The 15,692-nt window shown below is 45.0% G+C and overlaps 1 protein-coding gene across 4 annotated transcripts in view; it reads right to left on the bottom strand.

Moving 5' to 3' along the window:
- Positions 1 to 245: 245 nt before the first annotated feature.
- The window catches only part of LOC113919618 (sterol 26-hydroxylase, mitochondrial), a 44,785-nt gene continuing 29,338 nt past the window's right edge, over positions 246 to 15,692 (bottom strand). For 3 of the 4 annotated variants that reach the window (XM_027589038.2, XM_027589037.2, XM_027589039.2), the window contains 8 exons: positions 8,838 to 9,028; positions 5,363 to 5,562; positions 5,039 to 5,236; positions 4,677 to 4,849; positions 3,981 to 4,147; positions 3,736 to 3,817; positions 3,443 to 3,655; positions 246 to 3,332 (listed from right to left, as the gene is read on the bottom strand). In XM_027589038.2, the coding sequence (XP_027444839.1) occupies positions 3,213 to 3,332; positions 3,443 to 3,655; positions 3,736 to 3,817; positions 3,981 to 4,147; positions 4,677 to 4,849; positions 5,039 to 5,236; positions 5,363 to 5,562; positions 8,838 to 9,028 (1,344 nt within the window). In that variant the 3' untranslated portion in view covers positions 246 to 3,212. The remainder of the gene's footprint in view (positions 3,333 to 3,442; positions 3,656 to 3,735; positions 3,818 to 3,980; positions 4,148 to 4,676; positions 4,850 to 5,038; positions 5,237 to 5,362; positions 5,563 to 8,837; positions 9,029 to 15,692) is intronic. The other variant, XM_027589040.2, reaches the window with a different exon arrangement.

The raw sequence follows: 15,692 nt of genomic DNA, 5'->3' as shown, positions 1-15,692 counted from the left end.
AAGAAGAGCTGGCTAAGGGAAGGGGCACAGCGTAGGAGAGACACGATTTGCTGGCATTCTTGCTGGTCTTCCAAACATCCACAAAAACAGAAGAATTCAATACAAGGTCCCGTATGTCCATCTCATGATGACAGCTGTCAGAATTTTTATTATTTGACATGCATCTTTTTTTTAAAGATTTTATTTACTTATTTGAGAGAGAGAGAGAGAGCACAAGAGGGGGGAGGGTCAGAGGGAGAAGCAGACTCCCTGCTAAGCAGGGAGTCTGATGTGGGACTCGATCCCGGAACTCCAGGATCATGACCTGAGCCGAAGGCAGTTGCTTAACCAACTGAGCCACCCAGGCGCCCTGTTTGACATGCATCTTAAAACTGGAATCATAAATAACTAATAACAATAACATTAGAACCGAACTAATATGAACAAGCCAAACTACATGCAGAGCTAGAACATCTATAGAACAGGAGCATGTAGACAGCCAGAAAACATCGAGTACTCAATCTATTTTTACTCCTGGGAGTGCGGCATAAATGCTGTTTAAGAAGACAAACTGATTTTTTTTTTTAAGATTTTATTTATTTGACACAGAGAGAGAGAGAGAGAGGTAGAGAGCAAGCACAAGTAGGGGGACCGGCAGGCAGGGGAGAAGCAGGGTCCCCGCTGAACAGGGAGCCCGATGTGGGGTTTGATCCCAGGACTCTGAGATCATGACCTGAGCCGAAGGCAGCCACTTAATTGACTGAGCCACCCAGGTGCCCGACTAGCTGACTTCTTACCCAAAATTATGGATCTTACCTGAAAATATGGATCCTAATTTGGCCAAGTTCAAATTAGCTGCAATGGCAGTAAGGAGATACGCACATTCTTTTCAACCAAAGGTGTATCTGCTGTGCTGAGTTAACATTCACTTGCTTCTCTGCAATGATCCTAAATCCTATTGTTCTTCTTTCCTTACAGAGGCAGGTCAGGGTGGATAATCAGGGAGCCCAGCTGTAACATGGCTTCCCTGTGACTTATGTGGGCAGCGCAGGGTCCCTGAGACCGCAGACCCCTGGTGGTCCGAAGGAGCAGCCCACTGGGAAGGCATAAGTGGCTCTGGTTGACTTTGTGACAGAAATCCCTTCCCCCTCTGAGCCCGGCCCCCACGCTCTGCATCTATAAGGCGCTTTCACAGCTGAATCCTCGCACAGGTGGGGTCAAGAGCTATGCCCTTATAATCAGGAGTTCCTCCCAACTCTCTCCAGATTTCCGGACTCCGTAGGAAAAGCTCTGCATCATCCCCTCATCTTCCTTCCCCTGCCTACTATTGCAGCCTCTTCTCATCCAACAAACATTTATTAATCGCCTCCTAGGGGCTAGACACAGGGTTGGTCTCTGGGATCCAAAACTGAAAGGAGCTTGATTTGTGCCCTCCAGGGGGTGCACAGCTGGTTGGGGAGACAGTCGGGTTTCGAGGGTCAATAGGCTGAGCGCTCAGTTCTGTAACGTGGGGGGTGGGAGGCGGGGAACACAAAGGGAGTGCTTATGCTCCCCCTGAGAGGTCAGGGGAGGCTTATTCAAAGGCAGTGACATTTGAGCTGAGCCCTAAGAAGAGCAAGTTCTCTGGGATGGGATCACAGTTGCTGAAAAGAGTGTTCCAAGGAGAGGGGACATTAAGAACAAAGTATTGAGGCCGGAAAGAGTGGAATGTGCTCAGGTCTATACAAGGAATTGGGGTTAGGCTGTGGAAAGGGTGTCTGGGCAGGGAGTAGGGGTGGAGGCAGGGTGCCAGAGTCTTCCATGCCAGAGTAAGGCCTTAGGACTTTGCTTCAGGGCTGAGAGAAGCCACTGAAGATTTTATTTTTTTTTAAAGATTTTATTTATTTATTTGAGAGAGAGAGAGAGAGAATGAGAGATACAGAGCACGAGAAGGAAGAGGGTCAGAGGGAAAAGCAGACTCCCTGCCAAGCAGGGAGCCCGATGCGGGACTCGATCCCGGGACTCCAGGATCATGACCTGAGCCGAAGGCAGTCGCTTAACCGACTGAGCCACCCAGGCGCCCGCCACTGAAGATTTTAATAAGGACAATGACATCTTTTTTTTTTTCTTAATCTCACCAACATAAGAAATACGACTTTAGTTTTCTATGACCCAGCAGAAATTTACCACCGGGGCTGGGACTCTGTGAGGCTGGGGCTCATCGCCTCCTCAAACCCGCGGTGCACTCGGTCTCCGCACCAGCCCGCTTTCCTTCTGGTCGGCTTCCTGTGCTGAAGAGGCTGGAAAGCTGAGAACTACAATCCCCATACTGCCCTGCAGCGCAGGTTCCAGGCCGGCCCTGGGTTCCACCTCTCAGTTGTATGTGAGATGTCGGTGGAAGGGGGTAGCGGGACGGAGGCCATGCTTCTGCTCCTCCTGCGGTCGCTGTTGCTGTCACCTTGCGGGGGGCTGGGGGAGAGGCAGTCATGGGCCAGGAGTGGGGGCAGGGAGGACGCTTTTTCTCCCCACCGGCAGCACTGACCCCGGGGACACAGAGGCACACTGGGGCCAGCAGCTGTGGCGACAGCTTTGCGACACTCACGCTCCTGAGGGCGGCCAACCTGGTGCTTCCCAGGCTGATGGGCGCCCCGGGAGCCGTTGCTGTAGATCCAGCCAAGAACGCCTCCATACATTCTGGCAGCACTTCACTGCCTATATCAAAGCACTCTGTGTTCAAAAGAGGGGGCCCCTCTTGGGGTCCAGAGGATTGTTCTGCAGGTCCTGCTCAGGCTGGGCTTCAGCAGCACCAGCTGAAGCGAAGGCCTCTCTGTGAGGTCCAGGAGAGCACAGGTGTTCTCACTTTCCACGGAGGGAGAGGGCTCTGCGTCCCACAAGATCCCTAAGTGGGGAGAGGCTGTTCCCCAAACACAGCAAGGGGCTCAGATGCTGGGTCATCAAAGAGAATGACAAAGGTCTCCAATTATCAATAGAAGTCCCTTTATTCTGTATTTTCTCCAAGGAGAGCAATGTGACATGGGGGTGGCCTTTTATCTGAGAAGGAGACATTCAAAGTGATCAAAGTGGCAAAAGCTCAGGGTTCTACAGAAAGTGCACCGAGTTTCTTCGATCTGGCAGGTGTCTGGCAGCCACCTTCTCCCCCTTCTCCCCCTTCTGGTCTGAGACACAGCAGTGGCTAGGAATGAGTGCACCGGGGAGAGAGAAGGGGGGCTCCTCCCAGGAGGCACGGGCCCAGCTCAGCACTTCCTCTGCCGGAAATGCAGGCTCACCTTCTTATTGGGAACCAGGACAATGCGGGCCATGCTCCTCACCTCCCCGGTCTCAGGGGCCAGGACCACCTCGTACTGCTGGATCAGCTAGGAGAGAGCGCACGCGGGGCGTTAGAATCTGCGATCTCTATCCACTGCCCTCTTGTACATGCTCCTCCCCCTGCTCTCCACCAGCCCTGCAGCTTCTCCCCACTCACCCTTGACAGCAGCAGCTGCATCTCCAGCTCCGCAATCCTGCGGCCCAGGCAAGCCCGGACCCCATAGCCAAAGGGCACAGAGCCAAATGGATGCTGGACCCCAAGGGCAGCAGGCTGGCTCTTCCTCAGCCAGCGGTAAGGTTGGAAGCTCTCTGGCTCGGGGAAGATGTCAGGGTCACGGGACACCACATAGTGACAGAAGACAAACTGGGTCTGCAGGGCAAGAATGGGCAGCACATCAGCTTAGGGCTACAGCACAGCCCTGGGAATCCCAGCCCTTGAGCCCCACTCACGTTCTTGGGGAAGAGGAAGCCATTGACTTCGATTTCCTTTTCTGTGACGACCCGGGAGTTCATGGGGACCACAGGGTAGAGGCTGCAGGGAAAAGAAGGTGCAGGTTTGCCTCTGGTCCCCAGGTCCTTCTTCCCACCTCACCCCTGGCCCTAGCCCTAGCTCTAGCCCACCAGCCCCCACTCCCGACTCTTGTCCCTGAGTCCTCCTCCGCACAGACCCTGAGCTCCCGGGAACCACCACCTACCGCAGGGTCTCCTTAAGCACGGCTTTGAGCAGGGGCATGTGGGCAAAGTCCTTGTGCTGGGGCACCTGCCCGGCTGGTACCACACCCACCACCTCCTTATGCAAGGCAGCCTGGATCTCTGGGTTCTTTGAAAGATGGTACAGGGCCCACGTCATCGTGTTGGATGTCTGGGAGGCAGAGGGAGAGATGAAGTGAGGAGGGATTTCTAGGCAAAAGGCGAGTGAGATAGTGGGAGGGTGAGGGGGCATGCATCAAAAAATGAATTTGCCACGAGCATGGCAGAAACAGACACAGGGGCTCATGGGGACTCTCCCTGCTGAGCGTGACTCCACGGCAGGGTGAGGACCCACAAGACGGAGAATCATGCTCTAACAACAAGAAGATTGGAACAGAGAGAACAGAGCTCTCCACTTAAGTTACACCTTAAATAGATGGGAGAGGAAACTTCTAGCTGGCCGAGAGAGGCTCCAGGAGGTGATGAGGTCCCTCTTACAAAAGGACACTCCACTGCCCGCCTCTGCCAGGTTGAATGACCCCCCCCCCACCCTTTTTCCTTCTAGCTCTACATCTAGGATACAGAAAGAGAAAAGCAGGTACCTGGAGGGACGAAGGTCAGGCTCAGGTGAGGGTAATGGGGAATTGGTTCAGGATAGGAGCTGGGAGTCCCTGGTCTCCTCGCTGACCCCCCTCACGCACCGTATCTACGCCCGCCAGGAGCAGCTCAGGCAGGCTGCCCATGGCCTCATGAGTACTGAGCTGTCCTCTGGTCAGCAGGAAGTGCAGGTAGCCAGATATCTGGACTTCATCTGGCCCCTTGGTCTGCAGCTGGATCTCGATTTCCTTGAGTTTCTGATCAATCAGCTTCTTCCCTAGAGGGACAATGGAGAACAAAGGGGGGCAAGGTCAAAAGTCATGATCTCCAAGGACCAAGAGCCACTCTGACAGCTGGTAGCAATGAGGTAGAAGGTCCTGGGAGAGACTGCTGATGGCACAGACCCTGGAACCCACTCCCCCACCCCCAATCCTACCCCCGCCACTTCCTTCCCTGGCCTCCTCACCAAAAGAGAAGATGGTGTTCCAGCCATCCAGATAGCGCTTCCAGAAAGGCAGCAGGGAACGGGTCCACTTGGGGAGGAAGGTGACATAGACTGAGTTCTGGAACATGAGCCCGACAGATGTGACGAAGGCCACCGTGTCCTGGGGGATGGGGCGCTCCAGGCAGCCGATACGTTTCTCAAACAGGATGTAGCAAATAGCTGCCAGTGCACAGAGGCCGTCAAAGGTGGCAATGTCATGGCACCTGGAATCCGGGGGGGCTTGAGGAGGGGGAGCACAACCTGCCTCTGCCCCTGCCCACCCCAGCCCCTCTCCCAACAAGGTACCTTCCAAAGCGAAGTAGTAGAAATGGTGAGCCATGTCCAACACCTGGTCCCCTGAGGCACTCTCTGCCAACAGCCGGTTCAGATGGACCATGAAGTCGTCGATCACCTCATTCACGACATTGGTGTAGAGCGCAGCCTCCCCTGGCTTCAGCATCCGCTGATTCAGAGTGTGACGCAGCTGGTACCACTGCAGTCCTTCCCTATGGAGAATGGAGGAAGCGCACACTTGTAAGTACCTGATGGAGGTTAGATGAGATGGATTCTTCTTCCCCCTGCCCTCAGACCCCAACAGAGTCTAGGAAAATCTCAGGCTCCTAGATTGAGAATTATAGAATCACTGAACTTCAAAGACCAGAATCTTCAAATCACAAAACTTCAGAGTCTCACTACAGCATCGTGGAAGTAGTCAAGCTGGGCATCTGGAGCCAGACTACCTAGGGCCAAATGACAGGTCTGATGATTACTGGCTGAGTGACCTTAGGCAGGTGACTTAACTCCTCTGTGCCTCAGTTTCCCCTTCAGTGAAATGGGAATAATAAGCGTGCCTATCTTAGTAGGGTTCTTCGGACGATTACAGTGCTTAGATCAGAGCCTGGCACATGGTGAATGCTTAATGAATGTTGACTATGATTATCTTAGGATGACACAACTCTGGAATCTTCTGTATGTGAAATGAGGAGGAAGTGCAATCATTCCAGTCCTTCCGTGTGGAGGATGAGGAATAAAGGAGGAGCAAATTAGGGTTCCTGAGAAGCTCAGATTCTGGACCTTCATGCTCTGCTTGGCTCAGTGAGCCAAAGGGACAGGGAGACCCACCGGGCTGATGCCCCAGGTCCTCTTGCTACAGTCATCCAGTGAGGGGGTTGGGTCCCCACCCTGGGTAGACAGGGATGCTCACGAGGGTGGGAACATGCTTCCCACAGGGGGCTTCAGGTGCAGGGACTGTCCCCACCCACAGCTGTCCCCCAAACCTGTTACCTTTCCTAAGCAAGCTGGGCATGGGTCAATTTTTTAAAAGCTACCTGTAGAGTAGTAAGTACAATATGGCCCAATTTTAGGAAGAAGAAAGGAAACCCTATAGATCCATATGTATATCCGATTGTTTCCACATAATGTAGGGAAGAATACCCACCAAACTGTCAGGATTACTTAGAAGAATGGGACGGGAGTGGGCGGTAGGGAGACAATATTTTATTATTGGACTTTTTACAAAAAACATTACTTTTGAATTGTAAAAACCAATAAGGTATTTTAAAAAGAAAGATATTAGGGGCACCTGGGTGGCTCAGTGGGTTAAGCGTCTGCCTTCGGCTCAGGTCATGATCCCAGGACCATGTCCTGGGTTCAAGCCCCGCATTGGGCTCCCTGCTCATCAGAGAGCCTGCTTCTCCCTCTCCCACTCCCCCTGCTTGTGCTCTCTCTTCCTCTTTCTCTCTGTCAAATAGATAAAATCTTTAAAAAAAAAAGATATTAAAAAGGCTTACAGCAAGAATTTTTTTTTTTTTATTTAAAAAAGTATTTATTTAAATGAACCTCAAACCTCAGGAGTTTTCTTTGTTATGTTGGGAAAAGCTGCAAAAAGGTCAACTGAAAGTGCTGCTGAAAAAGAAACAAAAACCAGAATAGACTCATTTACTGGAACTTCAGGGTGTGGGTGCTTCTCCAAGAGTAAAAAATTCTCCCAATAGTAGCAATCAGATTTGCAGAATTTAAACGAGAACATTTCTGTGGTTGTTAAAATATTTCCTGGGAGAAAAATGCTTCATAAAATGAGATTTAAAAAAAATGTATATATACACACACACACATATATATGTTAAAGCAAAAAGAACTTATCATTGGTTAGCAAAACAGCTTTAAAATACACATATATGGTATAATATAATTAGGAAATTGGCTGTAGAGTGAAAAACTATAAATAGATAAATAGGGGTGTACATAATGTTCAGCTCCAATTCTAAATCCTGAGCCATCAACTCTAGTGGTGAGCTGACCTGGTGAAAACCTAAGACCCAAGTCCTGCCCTCAGGGCCAGACAACAAGTTAAAGAGCTCTGGAAGGACAGACACTGGATTCTCTTCGCAACTTTGAATAAAGGGCTCATTAATTGTTGCAGTTCTGAAACTGTCCACCTGTGAAGGAACCACAAAAAAGAAACAAACCCGCCGATGGGAGAATGAACACAGAGGCATCAAAGACAAATGAAATGCACCCTCAAAGACAGATGAAATGCACCCTCCAACCAGTTTGCTTCCTTTGCAAAATTATCAAGGCATTAAGTTCTTAACTTTCAGAATCAGAGAGATCGATTCCACCACTTACTAGTGGCAAGAGATGCCAAAACCTCTCCAGGCTTCAGTTTCTTCATCTATAAAAGGGGATAATCACACTATCTACTTCAGGGACTTGTTGTGAGAATAAAACGAAATGATAAATGTAAAGAGACTAGCCTGATACCTGGCATGTTATTAACACCTGCTTAGCTATTATCATTGGTCCTGCTACTATAACCACCATCAGGATCAACTTTAATCCCTTAAGAAATGATGAAAGCATGAGATGTCAAGCAACTAGGGAAAATAAGTCTTTCATTATTTTTGGAGCTCTGTTAACATACTACAGCAAAAAGAAATCTGTAATAGGGTAAAAGAGGTGATGGGGATTAAAGTGTACACTTATCCTGATGAGCACTGAGTAGCATATAGAATTGTTGAATCACTATAGTGTACATCTGAGACTAATATAACACTGTATGTGAACAATACTGGGATTAAAATAAAAAACAATTTTTTAAAAACCCTGTAACAGACCCAGTTACAACCTGTAGCATCAGGAATGGTTCATCACCAATGATTCTCAATGGTTTACCTCAATTGGCATATGCGTATATAACACATGCAGCCCATCCTTGAATTTGTCACTGCCAAAATAATCTTAACTTTTCTGGGTGTAAATTCAAGGCAGAAACCTACATCTGTCTGTGTATGGAGAGCAACTGTGAAAGTTATATCCAACAACAAACCTGTAATACATAATTTAGGAAATATTTTTAAAGTTAAATTCAGCCTTCCTAACTAGTATGGTGATGATGTTTTCCAACTATAAACAGATACGTCCTATTATGATTCAAGTTGGTATATTTTCAACTACAATGGAGAATAATGGAGCTGGAAAAGTCCTAGAGATAGATTGGAGATATTCCACTCCAAACTTCCCATTTTACATATGAGAAACACAAGGTCAAGGAAGGAGGAAATTATTCCTTTGTCCAAAGTTATACAATATACCAACGGAAAAGATAATGAATGGTCCCTGGGCTTCAGCCCATCCCAACCACTGCTTTCTAGACTGAGGATCAGGCTCAGAGGATGCAGGGAGAACCCATTCTGCCCATTATCCACTGGTTTCCTAATACCACTGTCCTTGGGCCTGGCCCTCTAAGGCCTTGCACCAATCCCTTCAGGCCCCAGCTCACGTGGTGAAGGGCCCATAGGCCAGGCCCTGCTGGTCCCGATGCTCCTTCCATAGTTCCATGTCGTGCCGTACTGGGTACTTGCCCTCTTGCCGCATCACTTGCTCCAGGAGGGGGGCACTGGCCAGGTTCACAAGGCTCTGAGGCCCTATGCGGGTTACCCACATTGGACCATACTTGGCCTTGTTCAGCACCTGTGGGGTTCAACCAAAGCTGAATAACCATGGCCTAGCCAGGCAGGAATTTACTAGAGAGGAGATGGGATCAGGGAGTATCTGACAGTCGCACCAGAGTAAGTGGGCTGGGCAAAAGCATATGCTATAGGAGGTAGGCACTAGGATGGCCTGTGGTTCTCAAAGGGGAACACCGAAAAACATGGGTACACAGGAGTTAGAATACTGAGAGCACGGAGCATCTGGTAGAACTGGGGGAGTGGAAGTCCTTAGAGAAATGAAGTTTAAAAAAAATGGGATATGTGGCAAACTGGGGTCTGTATTGAGGTATAGATATTTGGGGTCCAAGGTTTTAGAGAAATTGAACCCTTTATAGTAAGGTATAGTAGAATGCCCACAGCTCCTTCATAGAAGCATTTAAATCTAATGCAGCTTGCTGTCAATGAGATAAAGATAAATATCTCATATAATCAATAAGAAAAAAGAAACACAATAGAAACTCCAGGAAAAGCAAGAAGCTGAATGAGAAAGCCAAGATTCAAATATGAAGTACACTTTGTGGTATGATTTTTATGTATTTATTTATTTGATTTATTTATTTATTTTGAGAGAGAGAGGGACAGTACAAGCGGGAGGGGCAGAGGGAGAGAGAGAGAGAGAGAATCTCAAGCAGACTCCATGCTGGGCTCAGAGCCCGATGAGGGGCTCGATCCCAGGACCCTGAGCCAAAACCAAGAGTCAGACGCTTAACCAACTATGCCACCCAGGCACCCTGGTATGAATTTTTTTTAAATAAAAAAGTTTATTAGCTGTGTTAAGTAATATGATTCTCAAATATTTTATCTTAGAACTTCTAAAGCACTTGACAATTGATACCCATAGCATCTATGAAATTGACATGAGTATAATGTTTTTAGAGTTGTCGAAAATGAGGGGGAAATAAATATATTTTGGGTTTGGGGGGTAAAACTTAAGAAGAATCCACAAATACTGAGGCTAAATTTACTGGCTAAGTTACACCTATAAACTTAAAGAATATGAAACATAGCGTTTTCCCAGGTACTTCATCTTTCATAATCTGTTACTGAAAAGATGTTAAGAGGACTAGAATCTGCTCCAGTACAGAAATTAGACCAAAGCATTTCTGTAAAAGATGTGTTCAAATTATAGAGAAGATATCTTTCATTCAAACCATAGAAAGAAACTTCACCCAGCTCTTGGTCCAGAAAAACAGCAATCTTCCTGGGTTTTACTATTGACATTAAAAACTAGATTCTCCCAGGACCAATGTGACCCAATTGCCCTCAATATATTACCCAGTTGCCCAGAATCCATCCTGAACTAACAGCTGATTCTGTCAGGTTCTAGGAAAACAGCCTCGACAAACCCCCAGCATCTTTTTAGTTTTGTTTCCCACTTCTACCTCCCAGTAATGCCTGCCAGTGTGGTCTGGTTTTGAACAGATGGTTGTCTGGAAACTACAGTGATTCTTGGAGAAAAATAGGCATATTCATACATTGCTGGTGGGAGTTTAAAATGACACAAACCCACATCGAGGACAATTTGCTAATATTTATAAAAATTACAAATACATTTATAAACAAAATATGGATGTCTACATAATGGAATACTATGTCACCTTAAAAGAGGATGAAGCAGCTTCTGGTGTAATAATATGGAAAGATGGATTGCAATGTGGAAAGACATATAACCAAGGTAGACTGTTAAATGGAAAAGTATGATATCTTCTGTTTAAGAAAGGGAGGCCAAATAAGAATATACAGCATTTATATTTGCTTTTATAAAGAACCACTGGGTTGATACATCAGAAACTAATTAAAGTTACTACCTATGGGCGGGTGAGGGGGCGGCAGTGAGAGGCAAGACTGCACGATGTATATCTTGTCATATTGCTTTGAGTTTTGAACTGAGAATGAATTCAAATTTTTCAAATCTAAAGGGACAAAAAGAAAGTGCCCTGTGAAATAATGAGTCACCTGCCATTGATCAGGTAATTCCAGAAAGCAGGAAAGGCTTGCCAAACCTCTCAATTCATGTATATACTTCTTAGATTTGTAACTGGGCCCTAGCTTTACTCACTTTGTTTATTTCTCGTAAAGGTTCCATTGTTCAAAAGTACTTATACGGGGGCGCCTGGGTGGCCCAGTTGGTTATGTTCCAACTCTTGATTTCAGCTCAGGTCAAAATCTCAGGGTTGTGGGACTGAGCCTCACGATGGGCTCTGCAATGGGTGTGGAGCCTGTTTGGGATTCTTTCTCTCCCTCTCCCTCTGTGCAATCCCCCTCTCTCCGGCTCTTAAAAAAAAAAAAAAAAAAAAAGTTGAAAGTCCTAATATGTCTGTTTTCCTGTACTGAATCCCTTAGGAGAATTATCCTAAACGTAAGTTTTAATTTGTGTTTCCAGTTGGGTTTATTAATGGTATTAATGACATAATAATAATGATAATAACAGTAAATATTTCCATGGAGCTTAGCATAAACCAGACAGCGTTCCAAGCACTTTACTTATTTAGAAATTCAGTCCTCACTACACTTTATGAGAGGGGTGTAACATTACCACAATTTTCTAGATGAGGGAACTCAGGCCCAAGGAAGTTGCCCAAGGTCACATTACTGGGAAGAAGAAGAATCAGAATTCAAACTAAGACCACCTAGACTGAGGTCATGCTCTCAACCACTTACCCTACTGATCCCTGAGAAAACTGACTATATCCTACTAAGCAGGAACAAACTTAGGCCCTTTAAAAATATGCACTATTTAAAACCAACACAACTATGCAATAAATCAGGGTTCCTCACCGCACTACTGACATTTGGGGCTGGATGATTCTTTATTGCAGTGGACTATCCTGTGCACTGTAGGATATTTAGCAGTATCCTTGGCCTTTACCAACGAGTATCTCTCTGCCCTCGAAGTTGTGACAATCAAAAACATCTCCAGACATTGCCAAAATGTCCCCAGAGGGGCAAAATCACACAGGTTGAGAACCTCCACAATAACCCCAACCTTTTTGTTGTTGGTGGTGGTGGTGGTTTGTTGTTGTTTTGTAACTCCAACCTTTTAATACGACTCTAATTCCTTAATTTTAGAGGACTCTTCTTAAGAAACAATATCTCATTTTGAAAAAAATACTTATCTGAAGTTTGGTTTCTTTTCCTTGTATTAAGTTCAAATACAATTACATGCAACAGTTTTATAAAAATGCAAATAGAGGTTATTGCTGAGTCATGGTTTGTAGATAGGTTACTTCCTTCTTTATACTGTAATCTGTTTTTCAGATTTTCTTCCATGATCTTGGAATCAGAAAAAAAAAAAATCATGTTTTAAAAGACTAAAGCAATAATCATTTACTTGGGGACCAGCTTCTTCTCTGGAATCCAAAGCCTCTGGCACCTCTCCCTGGCTGTCAATTTGCAGGTTTCTGAGACATTTCCCCCTTTGCGTAGGCCATGCTTTCTTCCCTCTTCTTTCATATTCCTCTTCTCAGTTGACTCAGTGGAACTTAACTAGGATCTATTTATGTAAGAACTTATTTTAGAAAGACACCAGAATACTTGCTGAAAGAGTGAGCTGTGTCTGTGAACCTACCATCAGGCCGTAACCTGAGCCAGTTTGAGAGCCCCAAGTTTCTCAGATAGATCCTTGTCCAAGTGCCACTTTGCAGAACACAGTCCCCTAGGGATCATCTTCCAGGATGAATGGGAGGGGTAGCTTCCACCAAGTGAGATTCTGAAGGGGGAGAGCGATGAATTCACTCAACATTCATTTATTGAGCTCATGTCTTGTTCCTCCTATACTGATCTTGGGGCTGAGGATACAACTGTGAGCACACCAGGAACACCTACTCTTAAAGACTTTACATCTTAATGCATGAGCCACACAGTGGAGTTGCTTATAAATTGCTCCCTAGTTATGTCTTTTCTCCTCAACTAGATGGAAAATCTTCGAGGGCAGGAACCATATCATACTTCTTTATTGCTTCCCATGTTGCTTGACATACCACTAGGCACATTTTAGACACTTAATGTTTAACAGTTGTCAATAAATCAGGTGGAGAAAAAAAGTTGCAGACAACTTAAGTTGCAGACAGAAACAAAGACAGACAGAAAGGAGGTGGGGAAGGAGATTCACAGGAAACTGGTAACAGTGGCTCCAAAGGAGTGGCCACTAGTTGTAAAAGCCTGGAAGAGTAATCTGAAAAGGAAATTAAAAAAATAATTCCATTCAGGATTGGATCTGTTCTGGACTGAATATTTGTGTTTGGGGGAATTCATATGGTGAAGCCCTAGCCCCCCAGTGTGGCTGTATTTAGAGATGGAGCCTCTAAGGAAGATTAAACAAGTAATTAAGATTAAATAAGAGTGAGTCCCTGATCCAATAGGATTAGTGTCCTCATAAGAAGAGACACCAGAGAGCATTCTCTCTCTCTCCCTGCACGAAGATACCAAGAAAGGCCATGTGAGGACACAGGGAAAAGGTGGCCATCTACAAGCCAGAAAGAAAGCTATCACCAGAAACCAACCATACTGGCACCCTGATCTCAGACTTTCAGCCTCCAGAACTGTGAGAAAATAAATTTATATTGTTTAAGACACCCACATTTTGGTGTCTTATTATTATCTGTCATATTTTGTGACAGCAGCCAGAGAAGACTAATACAGAGCATCCAAAAGAATAAAATACTTAGGAATAAATTTAACCAAGGAGGTGAAACACTTGTACACTGAAAGCTACAAAACATTGCTGAAAGAAATTAAAGGACTAAATAAATGGAAAGATATCCCATGTTCATGGATAGGGAGACTTAATATTGTTAAGATGGAGTACTCCCCAAAGTCTACAGATGCAATCCAATCTTCACCAAAATACCAATGACCTTTTCTGTAGAAATGGAAAATCAAGGCCCTGACTAGACCAAAAAAAGTACTGAAAAAGAAAAACAAAGTTAGAAGATTTACACCTCCTAATTTTAAAACTTACTACAAAGCTACAATAATCAAAACAGTGTGGCAATAGCATAAGAATACACATATACACCAATGGATAACTGACAGTTCACCATCTATGGTGAATGAATTTCTGTAAAGAGTGCCAAGACCATTCAATAGAGAGAAGGAAGAGTCTCCTCAACAAATGATGCTGAAACAACTAGATAACCAAGTACTAAAGAATGAAGTTGGACTCCTACTTCCTTTCATACACAAAAATTAACTCAAAGTGGGTCAACAACCTAAATATAAGAGCTAAAACTTAAAACTCTTATAACAAAACATAGAGGCAAATCTTCATGACCTTGGATTTGGCAACAGATTCTTCAATTTGACACTAAAAGCATGAGAAAAACAAAAGATAAATAGAATTTCATAAAAATTTAAAATATTTGCACATCAAAAGATATTATCAAGAATGTGAAAAGGCATTAATAGAATGGGAGAAAATATTTGCAAATCATATGTCTGATGAGAGTTCGATATCCAGAATATACAAAGAAGTCTTAAAAAACCCAACAATAAGAAGACAGCTCAATTTTAAAATGGTCAAAGGACTTGACATTTCTCCAAAGAAGACACACAAATGGCCAATAAGCACATGAAAAGACATTCAACACCATTGGTCATTAAGGAAATGCAAACCAACACCACAATAAGATACCATTTCACACTAAGATGGCTCTAATCCAAAACAACAGAAAATAACAAGTTTTTGGTGAGCATGTGGAGAAATTGAAACCCTTGTACATTGGAATTTTAAAAATGGTACAGATGCTCTGGAAAACCATTTGGCAGGTCTCCAAGGTTATACACTGAATTACCATATAATCCAGCAATTCCATAGCTAAGTATATGCCCAAGAGAAATGAAAACATATGCCACACAGAGACTTGGACACGAATGTTTACAGCAGCATTATTCATAATAGTTGAAAGGTGGAAACAACCCAAATGTCATCGGTTGATGAGTGAATAAGCAAATTGTGGTCCACACATACTATGGAATATTATTCAGTCATAAAAAGGAATAAAATATGACACATGCTACAACTTGGATGAATCTTAAAAACGTGCTAAGTGAAAAAAGTCAGACACAAAAGGTAATTTACTGAATGATCCTTTTTTTTTTTTTTTTAATGTAAGCTCCACACCAGCATGAAGCCCAATGCCGGGCTTGAACTCATGACCCTGAGATCAAAACCTGAGCTGAGATCAAGAGTCAGACGCTTAATTGACTGAGCCACCCAGTCACCCCTGTATGATCCTTTTTATATGATTTATCTGGATGGGCAAATCCATAGAGACAGAAAGCAGATGAATGATTATCGAGGGGCAGTAGGAGAGAGGAATGAGGAGAGATTGATTGGTGACAGGGTGTTTTTCTGGGGTACTGAAAAAGTTTTGGGAAATTAGGGCGAGGTAGTGGTTTCATAACATTGAGAATACACTAAATGCCACTGAATTGTACACTTTAAAATGATTAATTGTATTATGTGAATTTCCCCTAAAACAAAACGAAACAAAAGGCCCAGAAGTTTGTGATACTTAAAACCTCCAGGGGTGCCTGAGTGGCTCAGTTGGTTAAGCAACTGACTCTTGATCTCAGCTCAGGTCTTGAGCTCAGGGTCATGAATTCAGGCCCCAGGTTGAGCTCCACTCTGGGTGTGGAGCCTA

This window comes from Zalophus californianus, chromosome 3 (assembly GCF_009762305.2).
Source record: "Zalophus californianus isolate mZalCal1 chromosome 3, mZalCal1.pri.v2, whole genome shotgun sequence".
Lineage (NCBI taxonomy): Eukaryota > Metazoa > Chordata > Mammalia > Carnivora > Otariidae > Zalophus > Zalophus californianus.
This window is presented reverse-complemented; position numbering and strand designations above follow the sequence as displayed.